This window comes from Sceloporus occidentalis, unplaced genomic scaffold (genome assembly GCF_023333645.1).
Source record: "Sceloporus occidentalis isolate IW3139 unplaced genomic scaffold, rSceOcc1.0.p SCAF_210, whole genome shotgun sequence".
Classification (NCBI taxonomy): Eukaryota; Metazoa; Chordata; class Lepidosauria; order Squamata; family Phrynosomatidae; genus Sceloporus; species Sceloporus occidentalis.
In genome coordinates, this window is record NW_028317190.1 from 655,011 (window position 1) to 674,220 (window position 19,210).

The 19,210-nt window shown below is 41.9% G+C and overlaps 1 protein-coding gene across 1 annotated transcript in view; it reads right to left on the minus strand.

The window, feature by feature from the left end:
- Positions 1-221: 221 nt before the first annotated feature.
- The window catches only part of LOC149277547 (AT-rich interactive domain-containing protein 4A-like), a 32,346-nt gene continuing 13,357 nt past the window's right edge, over positions 222-19,210 (minus strand). Inside the window, exons 7-23 of the mRNA XM_089502749.1 lie at positions 18,615-18,744; positions 16,376-16,455; positions 15,131-15,204; positions 12,863-13,023; positions 9,143-9,215; positions 7,611-7,705; positions 7,426-7,523; positions 7,010-7,238; positions 6,623-6,876; positions 6,284-6,478; positions 5,534-5,618; positions 5,217-5,418; positions 2,840-3,982; positions 1,974-2,078; positions 1,217-1,426; positions 990-1,136; positions 222-325 (exon numbers count right to left, since the gene is read on the minus strand). Coding sequence (XP_089358875.1) covers positions 222-325; positions 990-1,136; positions 1,217-1,426; positions 1,974-2,078; positions 2,840-3,982; positions 5,217-5,418; positions 5,534-5,618; positions 6,284-6,478; positions 6,623-6,876; positions 7,010-7,238; positions 7,426-7,523; positions 7,611-7,705; positions 9,143-9,215; positions 12,863-13,023; positions 15,131-15,204; positions 16,376-16,455; positions 18,615-18,744 — 3,385 coding nt within the window. The remainder of the gene's footprint in view (positions 326-989; positions 1,137-1,216; positions 1,427-1,973; positions 2,079-2,839; positions 3,983-5,216; positions 5,419-5,533; positions 5,619-6,283; positions 6,479-6,622; positions 6,877-7,009; positions 7,239-7,425; positions 7,524-7,610; positions 7,706-9,142; positions 9,216-12,862; positions 13,024-15,130; positions 15,205-16,375; positions 16,456-18,614; positions 18,745-19,210) is intronic.

Below are 19,210 nucleotides of genomic sequence, written 5' to 3' on the forward strand. Positions count from 1 at the left end.
CTAATTTAATTCAAGAGAAAAAAATAAAATAAAACGTAAAATGTGTAAATATATATATATATATATATATATTTTGAAATCAAGCAGAGGGAATTTGGAAAGAACAAAAATCTTGGCAATGTCAAACCGGTTGAGTGCTTTACGTGGTTGTATTCCAAGGAGAGGGAGTTAAGTGTTCGTGTCCGTGGCAGCAGACTGCTGGGAAGAAGAGACGTTGGGTATCACCTGCACTCTAAAGCAAGTGTGTTCTGTGGAGGAGAAGAGGACGACGGGCTCATTCCTGTTTCCGAGGAGGCCGAAGACATGGATGCTCCTGTGTTGGACACTGGATGAAAAGGGATACAAGTTGTAAGTCACCGAACGTTACCGTGTCTTCGGCAACACAAGTTCAGTTGAAGACAAAGCACTACTGCGGCACAAACACACTATATGGATATGTTACCAAAATCAAATGCAATATGTATCCCTTTGGGTGAAATATACTTCCTTTGGAGATTTGGTTTTATAGCACTGTATAAATGTTTAAAATACAGAAATGAGACCAAAGGGAATATCTGCAATCTATACATTTCAAAACTGGTTGGTTTTGCAGCGTCAGTCCTCAAGTCCTTCAATAGTGAGAAAAGGCTCATACGGTCACTCCTGGTGGTATACATATGGGTGGGTTTCTAACGGACTTGTTGCGGAGAACATCACAATGGTGTATTTAGTAAGCAGAACTGGGAATGGGAAAACTGACAGATCCAATGTTTAACCACTTGCTTCTGTATTTCAAAATAAATGTAATTTTTTTTGCTCCTATTCCAAAAACCAATTTTTACATTTTGACTGGAAGCGGCAGCAGACTTGCATTAAGACTTCCATGAGTACTTTTTTCTTGTATCATGTCAGGATGCCCTTGCTGTAAAATGATATAAATTGCTAGTTGTACAAATCAAAAGCTATGGATGCACCCAGAGAAAGGAGCAAAGAGAGGGACAAAGTCTTACTTTCTCGGTCTTTCTTTTTTAACCGTTTCCTTCTCCTGTCAATAGTCGCTACTTCAGACTTCAGAGACATATAGTATTTTCTTATTTCCTGCAGTTTTTCTTGAAGGAAAACAATCTTCTCCGTGCCACTCATATTATCCAGCTCACCTATAAAAAGGGGACAGCGAGGTTAGTAGGGGCAGCAAATACACAGAAAACGAGAACGATGTAATTGACAAGTTCCTTACTTAGCTGCAAAGTCCACTTGTATGTCCTGGATGACGAATGCTGGTGTTTTTCTCTATGTCTATCCTTTTCGGTTTCTTTAACATGCGGAGAGGCGACCCTGGCCGGGGATCTTGCCATCTTCTGTGGTTTAGGAATATTTATGTGTTTTACAGGTGTGCATTTACTTGAACTATCAAGTGCAGAAAGGTCTTCGCTGTCACTGCTTTGTCCTAAGAAAAAAGAAGAAAAAAATCAAATCAAGCACTCTCTCTTTCAATGTAAGTTAGGTAGTATAGCTTAATGTTTATTGCACTTTTGGAACCGCTTTGTGAATTATTACAGCTTTATAAAGTTAAAAAAAACAAAACAAAAAAAAAAAACCCCAAAACAAAACTTAACTTGTGTCAAATTAAACCGTCGATTGAAATACAGCCGTGTGAAGTGTTTTTTGCCCTCTATATGATGTTTTGGATTGTTGCATATTTTTGGCATTGAAAGTTTCGACAGATCACAACCGAAACTTTTTTATCACTGTGTATTTGTTAAAGAAATGTATCCAACACCCAATGGCCTTCGTGTGAAAGCGCAATCACCCCTTCCTCCCAATGCAGGAATAGCTGAAATCAGAGGCGTTTGGGCCCAATTCTCCACACGGATCTGCTTTAACCACGGCACATTCGCAGTTCTAGTCACAGCATTTCAATAGGGTTAAGGTCGTGACTTTTAGAAATTATCCCTGGGTGGAAGGACATGTCACAATCATCACAGAAAGCTCACCTATTCCATTTTTGTCACCCTTCGAGGACGCACTAAGCCGCTTTGGAGTCCGTTTTTGTTTCTTAGCAAGTGACCCGGTACTGCTTTCACTCACCCTTTTAATACCTAAAGTTAGAAAAAATAAATATATATATTTATGTCATCCATATATTTAATTATGCTAAACAACCTTTGTATATACAATCACAATTTTTAAGCAGGACTGAGTGTCATTTAAACTTTAGTTTTGTTAGTACTATTTAATATGTGACGGGAGACATAACTCCAACAGTAGTTGACCATAACAGCATATACTATGCAGACATGAGAAATGCGTACTCTCCCTCAAATTATTGGGTGCACACCTCAATTATCCCATATCCAGGTAAAAAGTGCTTTGCTTCTTATTAATTGCAATGTTTTTTAAAAAACATACTCATAATTCCTATAGGGGATCTTGAGTGCTTAAAGCCTCTATTTAGAAGGTACTGTAGGATTAACAAGGATTAACTGATCTAAATGGGAACTTGTCCCAGTTCATTAAATAGATAAATGATAGATACATATCAATAGATGTGATATATGGATTAAGTTAAGGCATTCTCCAGTAGAATGGGGAAACCTGATCAAAATATGGCTGTTATTGGCAGATATTGGCCGGCAGAGTGTCTCCTTAAGAAACATCGTATTGTGACTTAGAATTAATGTGAAAATGAAGCGTATTCTTTGCAATATTTTAAGAAACTATTACCTTTCACAAATAAGATCATTCTTAGAAACCATCATTGGTTTAAATAGTTCATAGAGAAATAAAGCGCTTTCTGCACCATACTGATCCTAGGGAATAACACCACCGCCACCAAAACATAAACACACACAAAGTTCACCTTTCTCGCGCAGTTCTGCTTCTGGCACAGCTACACTGCAGTTGCTGGAAGTGGTGCTAGCTTCAAACCCGTTAGCAGATTCACTTTCACAGAGACCTTCCTGGTACTCCTCTGCCACGCTGTCCACTTCAATAGTTATATCACTCTCACTCTTTACGCTGTGAGATTCATCGTGGCTAAGAGCAAAGGGGGAGGCCGCAGAGTAATTGTTTGGCTGGCCCGCTGCGGACTGTACAGGCGGATGGACCATTTGTGGTTCAGGCTCAGCTTTCTCTATTATAATGTCCTCTACCTTTTCCTTTTCATCAAAATCGTCCAAATCGACTTCATGACAAACCAACGTTTCTGGGCCAATCATTGGCATGGTGTCCTGCTCTTCTTTGTATGGGATACTGGTTACTTCGGTTGGTGGCAGTTCCGTTTCCCCGGTCCGAGGGCAGTGCATGTGTTCCAGCTCAGCCGTTAAGGCGGGCATATCCTCATTGACATTCTGGAGCTGCTCCTCGACGACAACAGCATGAAAGGGTTCCTGAGTCTCGTTACTTTCAGTAGGTTTTTCTTCTGCCACAATGACTGGCAAATCTAGTTCACACTCAGTACGCACCTTCTTCTCTGGAGAGGCTTGTTCCAGTGGTTTCCTCTTCATAGCCTTTTTCTCGGTTATCAGTGGTTCAACGGGAAGGTCCACCTCCTTCGTAGTGAAGGACATGTCCTTATTTTGTAACAACTCCATTGAAGCAAAGGCTACTGTTTCTGGCTCCACGTTGGGTTCTGCAAACAAGTCTTCCTGCGTGGCCGGCAAACTCTTTGTGTTCTCAAGAGAAGACTCTTTTGTTTTACTTCGCCTCCCCTTAGGCTTTGGCAGATTGTCTCCCTCCTTTTTTACTTCTTCTATTTGTTCTGTTTGTTTCCCATAAATCTGAACGATTTCCTCGCTTTCCTCGACTTCTTGCTTCAAGGTTTCTACTGGTTTTGCTGGACTTGTTTCCAGTTCATTTGATAGAGAAATAACCTCTTCCTCAGAGCTTTTCTCGATGATGCTGTCATTTGTCTCAGATTCTGTTGCACTCTTTGGCAAAATATCCTCTTTCATGGGTGATTTTTCAGATATCTCCTCCGATTCACTCTCTGATGTGCTTGAGTCTATGATTTAAATAAAAATGCGTTACGTTATTAAGATATCATTACTTTGAGGACCAAAGATGACCTTTGTGTATGAATGCCAGTCATTTCAGGAGATCGCTTTCTGGCAAGGAAGATGTTAATTATTAAACCCCACTCATTTTGTAGTAATCCTCAAAACATGTGTTAACTAATATTAAAAATATAGGTTCCATCATTTTAAGAAGCATTAATAAGAAAAGCTGATCATATATAAGTTATTGGTACCTCAGTCTCAACTTGCCATGTTAAAAAAAAAAAATGTACATGGCAGCGTCACATACTGTAGTTACCTCATATGATGTACAGGACAAGAATCAGTAAAATGACAATGTAACACTTTCTTTAAACAGCTTAGTTATTTCAGAAATTAGACACTTAAATAACTATTTAAAAAGAAACCCTGCTCCTACAATAAAGGCCAAAACCAAAGAGCTGTGCAGCTGCTGGTCCAGCCAACTTCTCTCCCATCATTCCTACAGCCAGGTCCCCTCTTAGACAGACAGGTCTAATGCTGGATCTTAGGTGGCAGAACTAGTTTCTTAACCTAGGTTTAATATGATGGATATCCCAAAGCTAATATACTTTATTAAAAAAAGGTAACCTTTAGAGATACAAGGTTTCCTAAAACAAAACAGCAAGTTAAGACATCGCCAACAGCCACTTTTTCCCCCCCAAGCCAAGATGCTTCTCTAGGGTTTCTGTCCAAATCGCAAAAAGGTGATATGGTTGTCTTTTCATCAGAATTTAAGTCAAACTGTATGAGAGACATACAGAGGATTCCTCTCAAACTCATTCTTAATCTATTTACACAACAGATTTAGGTTTTAGGCTCCATGACCCAGCCACCACCCCCAACATTTCAGTTTGAAAACGGGGGGGGGGGGGGGGGGGGAGACACGGTTTGAGCCTCTATGAGAATCATATACCCCTGAACTGCTATTTGTCCGCCTTTGGTGCACTCCTAACTTTAGGAAATCCAGATAGATTTTCATGAGCTAGGATGTGAGGGACACAGTACCAATACTTTTGATCTGCTCCTATTTTAGATTTAAAAACACAAAAACTAATAAAACATTGCTGGAACAACCTTAGACAACCAGCATGTCGTCAACCAACACTCCACCAGAGTTCTTACTGTCCTCTATCAGCTCAAAGAGAGGTTCCTATTCATCACAAAAGTAAGTGAGGGTCCGTCAGCCCGTACATACTGTACCTTCTAATCCATTTGACAGGAAGGAGTTATCAGGCAAACTGTTTCGCAAGGACTTTGTGGAGGTTTTGCTCTCACTGCTTGGTGTTTTTGATCCGGCACAAGCCATGTTAGACTGAAGAGTTGACTTTAGAGGGGGACGCCCTCGTTTTGATTTCTGTTTTTCTTCGTCCTTTTTTTCTTCCTTTTCATTCTCGTCTTTATTCTGCAGACAGAAATAAGAATGGGTTTTACCAAAGTATCAAGACTGCGTCCTTTGCAATTAGTTTTTAGATATTCAAATCAATAATAATAATAAAAAAACGCTAAAAATGAAATACCTTTGTTTTTTTCTTTTGCTTTCTCTTCGGCCCACCTTTGTCTGAAGGCCAGATGATTCTGTCAGCTTTTACCCATTCATCGTACCTAAAAAAACCAAAAAACAAAAGAGTACATCACAATTAATTCATTTATGGAAAAGAAAACATATTACATGCATTTGTTCAAGGCATGTAATAAGAAGTAAGCCAAGGTTTTATTTCCTGCGTACTCCTCGTCATAACCATCCCAACGGTAGAATATGCAATTTTGTGATAAAGTTACAGCCAGCATTCCCTAATGTCAGTCTATTACTGTCTATGAATGTAAAATGTCTGTTGTAATACACAGGCGACTGTCCTGGAGATATCAGATAATCGCCCACCCAGTGGGAAAGTCTATAAGGAAACAGACTAACAATGAGCCATTGCATTGTTACCCACAGGCAGTACGATAATGAGTCGGGGTGTTTGTCCAGTAGATTGGGCTAAGATAACTGAGCTAGAACACATAGAAATGGCCAATATACAGCTGGCTGAAAACATTACATAATTCAAATACCAGGTTGAAAAAGAAAGACACCAAAAGGAAACAGCACACTTAGTAGTTCTATTAGCCGGAGGTTCAATACAGCGGTAACGGTTTATAAATGGGATGCGACACTTAATTGATGTATGATTTTTTTTCTTAACGCTACGCCTCAAGAGTTTTAGCCAAACCCAGTCTGCAACCAATCTAAACGAACACAAAGTTAAGATGCGTTACATATTTACCTTACATTCCAACCGTAATAATGCACCAGGTACAAGACCTCTCCTCCGTCCGTTTCAGTGCTCTTAATATTAGCTTCATAGATTTTCTGGGTTTTTCCACGGCCATATTTCACCTTTACTTTGGTGCCCGCTAGACAATCTCTCTCTTCAGAGTCCTCTTCTTCTTCTGTATCTCCTTTATGTTCCATCTCCTCTCTTCTGTAAACGGTAAAAGTAAAGGTGGTTACATACCCTAGAAATCACCAGCTAAAAAACGATGTCTGATTAGCATGCTGGCCAGCTTACCATTACCTGTAAATTATTTTGAATTCATGTCAATATAGTCATAGTCGGACTTACATTTCAGATCTCTTTTCGTCATCTTCGTCAGATTCCTGCTCTGACTCATCTTGCTTCCTGGCTTTTCGCTCGCCTTTCAGTTTGCACGGCAACATCCTACACCCAGGAGTTGTTTCACCTTCCTTCTCCTCAATTTTCTCTGCATCTTCTAGGTCTTCGTCGTCTTTGTTTTCCCTGTTGCTGTCCTTTTGTTTATCGGCATCGTCGGGATCCTTTGTCACGGGAATGACACCAGGCATGAGTTTCCGTCTCCCCTGGATTTGGAAGAACACATTGTTATTTCTTATTTTGCCTGCATAAAAAACGTATAAATATGGATGGCAGAAAAGGTGTCATCATGGCTTTATGTTGGTAAATAAACATGTATTCAGTATATTCCTGCCATACCCTAGATTTAATTTCTGCTTCCTCCTTTCCAAGGTCACTGCTTGAATCAGTGTCATCTTCCTCTTTAACGCTCACATCTGATGGAAGTACAGCGGCCTCCTTCCCTTCACTGCTCTCCATTGGCTTTTCCTCCGGCTCGCTATCTTCTACTGGTTTAGGATCATTGTGATGAATAGTCCTAAACTGAATATCCGCAGAACGACAATACTCCTCAAATCCATAAAGGTACCTTTTTGTTAAAAAGAAGAATGTAGTTTTTTTAATACAGGTTTAAGTTTTAAAAGCAAGCAAGTCTAGAACCCAACTAACTTTCAGGGACCACAGAAGCAACAGATCGATGTATTGCGAGGCAGAGGACAAAAGAGGGCTGGAGGGAGATTGAGCGACTTGGCAGGTATAAGAAAAAAAATACTCACTTTTTGTATGCAGTTTTTACATTGTAGGATGCTGCGGAATTCAATATGGGAATGCCAAGGTCCATATAAATTTGTTTCCAGACAGCGCCACTTTCAATCTTCAGAAATGAAAATAAAAAAGTTAACACAGAGCATGTTTTTAGAACAAAATAAGAAAACATAAATATAATGAAAGTTTCACTTACATTGTCACAACCTCCCTGAAGATACACGAGTCTAAAGAGTTTGAACAGGTTTAGATCCTTGTAACCCAACACCGGTGGCTTGTTGATTGGTGTACCTAGCAGAAGTATTCAGGGAAAGCCATGTTAATGCTATGATCATTTGCAATAAAACACGCGTATAAAGGAAAGGAATGACGGGTTATGGATTATATAGTTATCGCACCAGAATCGGACATCTTCAGGGCAGCAGAAATGCATAACTGAATAGCAAGTAAAAGTCGGCCACGTTCGTTAAAGCAGTAATTCGGAGACCCTGGCATGCAACCTTTAATCACCAAAAGAATACTGCCATTTTAATTCGATGGATAAGGAGCTGGTCACAAAGAGGATGTTTTCGAGGTGAACTTGAAACCTAGACAGCGGATATATAAAAAGTGTCTGCGCATGACACATTCAATCGACTATTCGAGGAGGAAAAAAACAAAGTAACAAAAAAAAAAAAAAAAAAAAGATGCCGTTTCAGGCTACAGAGTGATGTAGGAAGTATTCTTGCTTCTGCTGATGACACAATGAGGATTTGCAGTCAGCCGTTCTGCACGGCTCCCTTACAAAAGGAGATCAGCCTTAAGAAAGTTGTGAAGATAGGAAGTGTGAACTACGCAGGGACTGTCTCCCCAAAATGATGAGGGTAGGTGAAAACTTTAGGGCCCCCACACAGACCGACCAAACTTACAGAACGAGTCACTGCCTTGGGGAGGCGAGCACCCCTGTGGCATGGGCCATTGGTCAAGTCAGTGGGTAGGGACAGCCTACAGTCTGATGCCTGGAGGCAGCCGCTGCAAAAGTAGAAAAACCGGAATCAGGTTCATGAGAGGTCTCCTTATCCATACCTTCATGAAACAACCATCGGCAGCTCGGTCAGAGTCACCTGAAATCCCCTCAATTTTGCTCTAAATGGCTACTGAAATTTTAGGATGTCAACAGCCGAAGGTAATCTGTGTAATACTGATAAGCTTACAAATAAGATAAATCATCAAAACATATTTAAAGAATGAAAATATGTTTATCGTTGCATCAACACCACGGAATAACCTATTTTAAAAACATGAACAGGTTTACGTTTGTTAAAGAAGGTTTGGAAACAAAATATTCATAAATCAGACGGAAACAGAGTATTAAAAAAAATTGTTCTGTTCTGTTCTAGTGCTGCTGCCTCCTCCCGGTCCTTCAGTGCAAAGCCGCTCTCCGACATACAGAAGCCGGCGGTCCATAGAATCGCCATGAGAGGAAGAGATGCGGCCCGCTCTGAGATGACAGTCCCGCTCTGCAATGGCGTCTAGAAAGTGGGGACCATCGGCAGGGGAGTAAAAAAGGGGGGGGGGGGGCTCAATCTTTGCAGAAAAAGGAAAACTGGAACTTTAAATATATGAAATAAAGCCGTTAGTCTCCACTAATCAGTTACACATTTCCATCAATTACTTTAAAATTGTACCTTTAGATTGCATTGACACATGAAGGAGAGTATTTAAGCATTAAAACAAACTATACCGTACCTCTGTCTTCCATAAACTTGTAAAGCTGCTGAAGAAAGTTGTCCCTTTCCTCCGGGTCGGCCTCTTCTTCAGGCTGGAATAAAAAGAATCTCAGTTGGATTTTGCAGTCCGTAACTTGTGAGGAGCGATAACGAGTTTCTGCTACCCGCGCGCACAGAGCGAGAGTTCGCAAACACATACCGGCAGTGGAAGTGGTAAATATAGAGGGGTATATATAAAAGATTAAAAAAAACAGACTGCTGGTAGCGAAACCTTTTCTTTTTATTTTTTTATACAAGCCATTATGGGGGGGGGGGGATATGATTTGGGGAGAGCGCGGTTATTGGATGATCCCGGACTGGAAATTAGGTTTTGTTCCTCTCGGTGTTTACAAGTAGTCAGTGAGCCGTTAGCTGAAACATAAAGTCCGATAAAAGACTCTGTGCTGATATTTCTTTAGTACTTTAATTCTTATCTGGATCTGTCATATTATGTGGGCAATTATCCTTCCTAAAACCCGGAGATTTGATGCTTTATAAACACTGTTGAAAGTACTGAAACTTCTAGCCTTTGCGTACCGGAATGACTCGTGGACGTAAAGGCTGGCCGCGTGTGTAAGATGGCCAACGTTCGCACGGGATTTCTCAGGGAGACCAAATCAGCGATTAGTAATAAGAGGAGACGTTCATTGACAATGACAAGCAGAATAAGTAGAGCGACGCAGGAGAACGGCTGCGTACGGCTCAGAACAACAACTTTCAGACGGACATTTAAACTGAAATATGTTTGGAAAACGCTATTCGGTTCAGTGCAGTTTTCCAGTATAACTCTGTGCTGAACACGTAAATTACATACACCTTCAGCAAAGCAATTCGGTGAAGGATGTGCCAACGATCGGGAACCGTGTCGCCCAGAAGTGACACATTACAACGTAGCACATTACAGACAGAACACGAATGCTGAACGCGAATGCCTGCACGCTACAAAAAGAATTCTCTGCCGTAAAACAATGGAGAAAACGTCTGACAGCCGTGGAGCCTCATGGCTACACAATAATAAATAAAGGGCTTTCTGCTTCTCTCAGCCGGCCCTGTATTGTGCGAACGCACAATCACGAAAGGCTCCTCGCCGTCTGATTATTTGCAGAGCGGAGACAGACATATCGAGCCGGCTCCCACCCAGCTCTGTCCTGCCCGATCTTTCATAGCCGGATCTCTACATTCAAAACAAACAAAAAGAATACATGGCCAGAGAATGAGAGCCCCTCTCGCCATCACTCCTCCTAAAAGATACGTAGATCGCGCTGCACGCTGGCCATGTCACGGCCCCCGGGAACCCGTACAAAACAAAGACGAAGCAGCAGCCTTGAAGCCATGCTGCCTGCAGCATCCGAAGGGCCCGGTGCAAATAGCATCACACAATGCTTACCTACCAACGGCGTTCCCTTTCAGAGAGGAATTGATCATGCGTGTCCCAGCTAAGCAGGCTGGCGTGTGCGGCGTTCACACAGGCCTGCCGTGTACAAGGAATCTACACGCATTCCCTCCCTTACGGGAGAAATCAGACATTACACGAAGAAAAGAAAGAGACAGCCCCGCTTCAAAGCATCTGGCAAACCTCCCCTGGCAGCTCGCCAAGCCTCTGCTCAACCTTCCTGTCCAGGCAGAGCATGCGCGCTCCTACCCAGCACCAGGTTTCCATAGCAACACTCTAGGCAGCCCCCGAGTAGGGGGGGGGGGGGTGTTGTGTTTTCCCATAGACAAAAAAAATTCCTATCAGTGGCCATGTAAGAAAAAGCTTTCCTCTGCTAGAGTCACACACAATAAGGACGAGAGCGACACGTAATGCGGGCCACCGACACCACATACGTGTGCAACCGACACGCAGCCTGCCTTCAACAATATCCGGCTGCTGTGAGAGAATATCACGCTTTCTCAACCCAAAAAGGGCAAGTGCAACACTCCAGCATTCAAACAGTTAATAGTTTTTGCTCATACAGAAAAAACAATCACTATCACGTTAAGGTGGGTGGTAACTTTGGGACCTTTGACCACAAACCGGAGACCCGCAGGTAGCAGAAACACGTTCGAGACGACAAGAGGGACGAGCGACGCCATACACACGCATCGTGCGGTCAGCTGACATCAGACCGAGTCCCGCAGACACGTCGCGGAACCGCGGAACATCCACAAACATTTCTTACATTTATTATCAATTAAAAGGTTTCACAGCCCAGAAAGTTTTGTACTTATTATTATTATCAACAAAATAGTCACCTGTTACCCCTCACAGCTCCGAAGACACAGAGTGAAAAGATATTGAAACTTCATTCCTCCGTGCTCCTGGAATATTTCATCAAAGCCGATACTTTTTTGGGGGCTAACAGACGGAATTAGCGAGACCTCCGAGGTGGCGAAAGCTTACATGACGTTACATCGTCTTCTACGCCTGCCCAATAAATGATACCAACTTCAACAAACGCCTCGCGCAGCCACCCCCCCCCCCCCTCCACCGGTCGGCAGTCCTATTTCTTCAGGTCAGCAGAAGTTTAGCCGTGCAGTCCCCTGGATGAGGCGAGCCGTAGCCCGTTTAACCTTTTATTATTAAAAGTTCCTGGTTAGGAGGGCAACTGAATGATGTGACGCATGCCTTTCTGGCACCCAGCTGGTTAAACTTCATAGGGGAAAGCAACACCAATGCTGCAGACATGTGACTCGGACATGACGAGAAGAGCAGAAAATAATCTTGCCATCTCCGTCCGATGTCACCGGTGTAAAGATACAAACGGCGTACATGGACACCCGCGGTTCTTTCTGCGGTCGGCCCGATCAATGTGCACACGTTATATCACGTCAGAGAGAATAGAGAGTGCGACAAATACACGCAAAGCATGAAATAGCACGTCACATTGTGTCATCCGGCAAGACGCTACTCGCGATTACATCTCTAAACGGACCTATCCCACAAAAACAGAATTCACTTGGTTCTAGAATACCTCATTTGCCCCTTTCAGAAAGGTTTTTGGTTTATAAAAAGGCCCACAATAGAATGCCCCGGGAATTGAAATGATATCTTTACAGAGCGATCACAAGTTACACATAAGAAGCAATAAGGCACCCAAATAGAATATAAGCTCCGAGAAGCAGGGATGTGTAACTTTGTTTGCTTCAATGACACACAATAGCGGCAACCTTGGCTTGTATGAGGTGTAGAAATCTGTAGATTTTATTGTAAAAGCCGCATCAATCTTTAAAACAAATCAAACTGCAATTGGGCACAGGGGTATCTTCCATACGGCAGCTTCTACGACGTGTTACAGCGTTACAATCACCAGTATGAAGTGAAACTGTTGCCGTCACAGACTTCTAGCATTATTAAAGGGGCAGTAACACGACAAATTCACTATCGCCCTGGTGCTCCCCACACTCCTGAGCGTCAGGGTTCGGTACCCATCGGTGGCGACAACCACCAACCTGACCAATATGTTCTCGCGGGTTAAGCAGCAGCGTAAGCCGCTCTTCCAGGGCTCGGGGACTTCACATGTAGGCAGAGCGGGGTCAAGAGAGTAATAAACACAACTGTCCCTTTAAATTTACCTAAAATACCCAGGGTTTCTGCTTTATGTTTTAAGTCAATGAAAACCTGCGAGTGGCAGATGGTGAATCCTGCAGTCTCAAGTTTGCGTGTATCGGGTATTTTGTTGCTTTTATTCACAAAGAAGCAATACATAGAATAACTGACCTCAGCTTCTTCGTCGGCATCTTTATTCTGTTCGCCGTCGCTGACATCCGCCTCTCCATCTTCGTCATCGCTGCTGGAGGACTCGAGGATCTCGCTCATGTCCATTTTCCAAGCGTCTGGGACAGTTCTTGACTTTAAGAAAGCAACGGCTTCCGTTACACCTAAAACAGAACAAGTATGAACAGGTGAATACATACGTCGCACATCCCCACGACCAGCATCCATTAAAAAAATGGCATGTCAAAAAATACTTATTTTTTACATATTTCCATAAATACAGCAAAGTAATTATGTTACATACACGACAAGTAAAGATGTGCTTTATTTTACCCAATGTGTTTAGAATTAACATTTCCATATGGCATAGTCTGCCGCCATCTCGCCAGAAAGCCTAAACATAGTCTGCATTTTCCCGTATAGAACAGGTCGTTACGATAACCCCAGAAACCGATATACTCGCAAATGTCTTATACAAGCCGCTATAAAACATGATGAGTCTGGAGTTTCAGGTTAAATCTCAACAAGGACCTCTTACTGATTGTTTGCAGGTAGCATGGGTATGGCTCGCTTCGATCAGCACTTTCTCCAGGCTGTATGTATGTATGTATGTATGTATGTATGTATTTATGAAACAGAGTTATATTACAATAACAGCATGTATAATGGTAAAGGCACTGTGAAGCCCGCGGTCTCTGCTGTACTGGCAGGTCGGTTGCGTCTGCTGTGAACAAGCACTCGAGTATGAGGTTATAGATCGATTAAAGTAAGGGTATAGTGAAAGAAATCGGAAGTATAAACGCAAACTATGTGGGTTAGTGGGTTGCATATACAGACTTCCACATCAATGTGACACTTACAATGTACTATAGGAGAGATAAATGAAAGGGTAGTTTGCCTAGAATAGAATCTAATACTTTATCTCAATGGCCTCATCTGCTAACCCACGAACCATCTTTATCTGGCATGATATCAGAAAACGTTCTTGTTTTGGTCCATATGAATGCAGCAATAAAAAGCTTATTTTTCACATTGCTGACACCTCCGGTGCTGGGATCTCCCACATGACTGAACAGTAGCTTTCTGACTCCCAGGGGTCCTTATGCTCCTTATTTAATCTCCATTGTTTTGTTTTTTTTTCTCTTTCGGGATCAGTGAAGCAAACTCGTACCCCATGGAAGGAGCAGCGCTCCACGAGCCCTCCACCTGTTCAGTGAACGGCAGGTGGCACAGCCGGGTCTGACACACACGTCACCTGTTAACATGCAGGTCGTTCCTACCGCGGCGCGACCACAGAAATCTTGTGTTTTATCCATAAGGAAGAACCAGCTAAAATGCAGGAGATCAAATTTACCCAGCAAGAGGCAGCACATGGAGGCCTTCATGGTATACATATAAAACGGCCAAAGAAACAAGTGACCAAAGGAGTGAGAGAGAGAGAGTGAGTGTGAGAGTGAGTGTGAGAGTGAGTGAGAGAGAGAGTGAGAGAGAGAGTGAGAGAGAGAGTGAGAGAGTGAGTGAGACATTTGCTTTTATCGATCGTTTTAGTCACTTGAAGTGCATCTCTGCCCCAAATTATTTCACCAAATGTTAAGGTCCTTGTAAATAACGTATGTTTCGTTTATGAATCCATGAAACAATCCGATAACCTGCTGCTTCAGTGTATATAATTGCATTTAACGTCTTACACAGTGAAATGTTTCTGTAACTGGTGTATAGCACTGATCAGGACCATCAAAAAAGGTCATCAAGGCAACTCAGGTAAAGCCAAAGGGACGGTGTTTCCAAAAACAAATGTCTATTCCTTTAGGTTTCCCAAAGATGTTTATCTGGGGGGGGGGGGCAACAGCTGTGCAACCAAATGATTTACTACAACTGAGCTGATGAGTAGAGTCTCCTTTGTAAATAACAAGCGTTCAACTGTGGAGAACCGCAAAAGCTCAGAGGACACCGAATGCAGCACTACAGGGACTGACAAGGTTTATTTGCACCGCTAGATCCTCGCAGGACTCTTGCGGCCCCCATACTACCAGAAGCTCTGCCCATACGGACGACAGACTCCATGGAAAGCGGGGAAAGGAGTTACGATAAAACCAGTATCTGATGCTTACATACAGTTTCCTAATATTTTGGAGAGAGAAAAACAAAAGATATACCAGCGTGTTTGTGACAAAATGTAAACATTGAATCATTTGTTCACACTATTCTACTTGTAGGGTTCTGCAAGACAAACACGTTTTCATCACAAAAAAGGAATGATTATCCACTTACCCGGCTTGCCAAAATATTCTGACTTCAGTGCATCAACGTCAAGTTCAGTGATGTCTTTTCTTGCAATTGAATGGCTTAAAAAAGATATAACATTAACTTTACATAAGTAAATCTAACTAAAAAATACACACAAAAAGTAAACTAAACACTACTTAAAACATTTTCTTGCACCAAGACACCTACCAATGAAAATAGACAAGCTCGACCATTTCACGGGAAAGAAAACATACTTAAGGTGAAAAAGTACCTATGACACGCATTAAATAAAGCATTAAACATAACATTTTCAGTAATTAGGGAGTTTAGAAACGTTCCCAGTGACAGTACGCAGTATATATATATGAAATGCTGCTGGGAGGGTAAAACTGGTTACTTCACTACTGCTCACCAGAAGTGAAAGGTTTGGGGGCTCCTTAAGGAAAAGCAATAATTCACCTAATGTTTTTATGCTAGCCAAACAAACAGTAGACAGGGCCAGTGCTGGCAATTTAAGGCCAGCAACTGCCTGATCACAGAAGTGCATCGGCCACACGCTACGCTTTTAAGGTTAAGTAGAGCGCAGAAGGGCATATCTGAACACATGAACCTGTGTGGCGATGCGGAAGGGTTTCTACCACGTCAGGTACGTCATTGGTCCTCTAGGAACACTTTTCATGATATAGGGGTTAAAGAGGAAATGCTGCTTGAACTAATAAGGGTTAATGAGATGGCAGGATACTTTTGCTTTAGCTCCCTGCATTCACTATACATTACGACGGTCAGATCCCAATGAGCTTGTGCTGCAGGAAAGGTTTTGCTGGCCTGAATGATGTATATTTAAATCAGGGAGATTTCTTCAGTCTCCTCACTCATGGAATTTTACGTTATACAGGACCGGCTCAGCCCTTCACCCCTGGAGAAACGCACTAGGACTGGCACTTCATAATGAATAGCAACGCGAGCTTTAAAACCACAACTCTCCTATTAGTGTATTAACCCCATCGACAAGCAGCACTTTAATGTGCCAGAGATAACAATGTAGAGGAGCAATAAAGCAAAGTTAAGAGGGCTGCTTCTATGGTTTCTAAGTCATACATGGTCTATCTTGAATAGGGAAACATAACCTCTTACAGTGCCCTGAGAGACCTGAGAAAAATGACAAATCGGCTTAAAGCAATGTTATGTCACAGAAAATGATGAAACCAGAACACTTGTGAATGACACAAATTCCTCGCTCAGGTTTGTGAAAAATTTATTCTAACTTACAATTTTGAATCTGCAAACGATCGAAGCAAACACTGGTCTTTTTTCACGGCCGTGTCATCACTGCAGCTGGGAGATACGACCTGAGATAAGGAAACATGTCTGTTATATAGAAAGCAAGGCTCCGAACCTTAGGCTTAAATACATCAACATTACCTATATTTTGACCGTTGCACTGATTTCTCATACAACCATCACACTAATGCATTTTTCCCGTAATTGCAGCATTTTATCCCCCCCCCTTATTGCTGCACTTTCAATACAGACACTAAAAAAGTATTTACCCCGATCATGCGATCATCGCAGTGCAAACAAAGCCGATGCCAGTTTACACAGAACAGGTTTGTTATTACAGAAAAACCCTAATTCTAATCTCTTGTTCGCCTTCCCAGGAGTTTAAATTTCCCACATTAGGTGGAGCTGCAGGTCACCAAGAGAAGCGGATTCCCAACCGAAACGAAGACGGAGATTTGTTTGTATTTTCCAGAAATACACTTTGGGCTACATTATCCGATGAACGCGGCCGCGCGGGGAGCACGACTTCACATGGCGGCAGATACCCGGCTCCTGTTTAACGACAGCTGTTACCACGTAAGAGAACGAGCCGTGTTCGTGAAATGAGGGAAACGAAGCAATGGCTGCAAACTGCCGAATCAAGTTAAAAAGAAGCATGGAGATGCACCTTGTTACATACGATCTTACTTCAAATGTCACCGTTTACTAGATATTCACTAATCATTTCAGTCCCATGTGCTGCTGCTTTCCGGTTGGTTTAATTATTTACAATTGCCAAGTTCGTTGTGATAGGAGTTACAATCCATCAATGTGGGCTTTCCATGGGCTACATAATGAAAACACAAACCGGCATAGATGCCTCATGAAAATAGAATGGTTTTTATGCAATAAATCTGCCCAAGCATAGCGTCCGCATGTGAAAAGGGCATCAGTGACCCTTCGTTATACCAGCTTGTCCAGTGACAATGGCATCAGCTTTCTCACCTCTCAGCTAAAACACAAAAAGAAATTCAGCTTTGCTGAACCGAGGCTTTTTCCAGATGATTCATGAGAAAAGAAAAAAACTTGGCAGCTCTAACCGATATACCAAAGATCTCTGCGTAAAAACCACCATGACACAAGAGCAAGCGACCAAACACAACAACTAGTTAGCGAACTAATCCAATGCAAATACAGGGTGACCATCAACATCTACCGGCTTCTATTTCCAGAGTAACTGGTAATGGAAAGTTACGGCCAACGTGTAAAAGTGTCCCAGATCACGAGAAGCTCATTGAGACTTTTATGTTGCTTTGTGAAAAAAAAAAAAATGATGTTCACATTGATATTCTCAGATTTTCAATAAATCTACTTCTTATGGAAGCAAGTCGGGTTCACAGGATTTTTTTCTTCTCTTTCAATCTGGCGGCTCCGATGGGAAGCCGGGCAGAACGCCGCCATCTCAGGCTCTCTCAATAAGAGAAAAAGTGACTTGAACAAACCAGCATATTTCATGAACGTCAAATTCCCTTCACTCGCCAGCAAGGATTACGCAATCGGCACAAGAAGAACGTTTTTGAAAGTTTCAAGCTTTGATAAACATTGTAGGGAATGGCAGAAATTTAAGAAGAAGCAGTAGGATGGCAGATCTCGCACACAGCACACCAAAGAGATTACAAAAGGGACTAACAATTTGGGTTTTCCCTTTCTGTTTAAGTGCAAACACACACACACACATACATACACACACATATATATATATATATATATATATATATATATATATATAATTTTTATTACTTTTCCCACCTTTCTCTGTCTGTTGTGTATACAGGTTAAAAGAATTGGGATCAAACATTACAATCATTACATTGTGATGGCAAAGATTTCAGAAACAGCCTCAGAGAGAATAAAAGCAAATACATATCCTGTTCATAGAAACAGCAAGGTGAGCAGACGCTCTACAGATAGACCCCGGAGCACAGACCCTTTTCTGCACACCCAGAGCTGGATATATCATCATCCTTTATAGTATTACTTTAGAAAACTCCCTCCATGACGCCATTAACCCTTTCTTTAGTACCAGAAGTGTTACAATTATGTATGAAAAGAGAAACGATGCACATGTTATAAGCTTATCATAGACAAATTCTATACAAAGAGAGCCCTTCGGAGCTAATCTAAATTAACATCTTGTCCATTCCTCCTATATATGAAGTCTGTGAATATTACGAAGCCTGGCACTCACCAGCGCTGGAAACCATTCTTTTGACGAACTACATTTCACGCCAACTACTTTGCCCAATAACTCGTCATTGAGGCGTTTTGTATCCTCATCCTCTTCTTCACTGCTCTCCTCTTCTTTCTCGTCTTCAGTCCTATGTGAAAAAAAGAAGACAAAATGAAAATCCGTGCCTCTGCTTTGTACGGCAACGCGTCACACCTCGCTGGTGTAAAACATGGAAATCATCTCAATCTCAGGTCATGTTTCAACGCATTTAACCTTGTATGTATTAAGTTAGCTCTGTCATTTCCCTATTTCATGTCTATGTGGCAATTCCCTATAAATATGATTATATGCCAATAAGTCTAATTGTTTCAGTGATAATATTTGACTCCTCAATAGCAAAGATCTACGATGCAGATCAAATATCTAAACCAGTTTCACGTTCCGAAGTTCTCTCCCTTCCTCTACTCTCACAAAATCAATCAACTGATTAACAGCAGGCAAAAGACTAAGAGAAATAATTATACGGCATCGCTCCGCACCAATGCATGCGTTTTAGTGTACAGAACCTTAAAGTGTAAGGTATAAAATTATATTTAATAGATGCGTATTGTGTC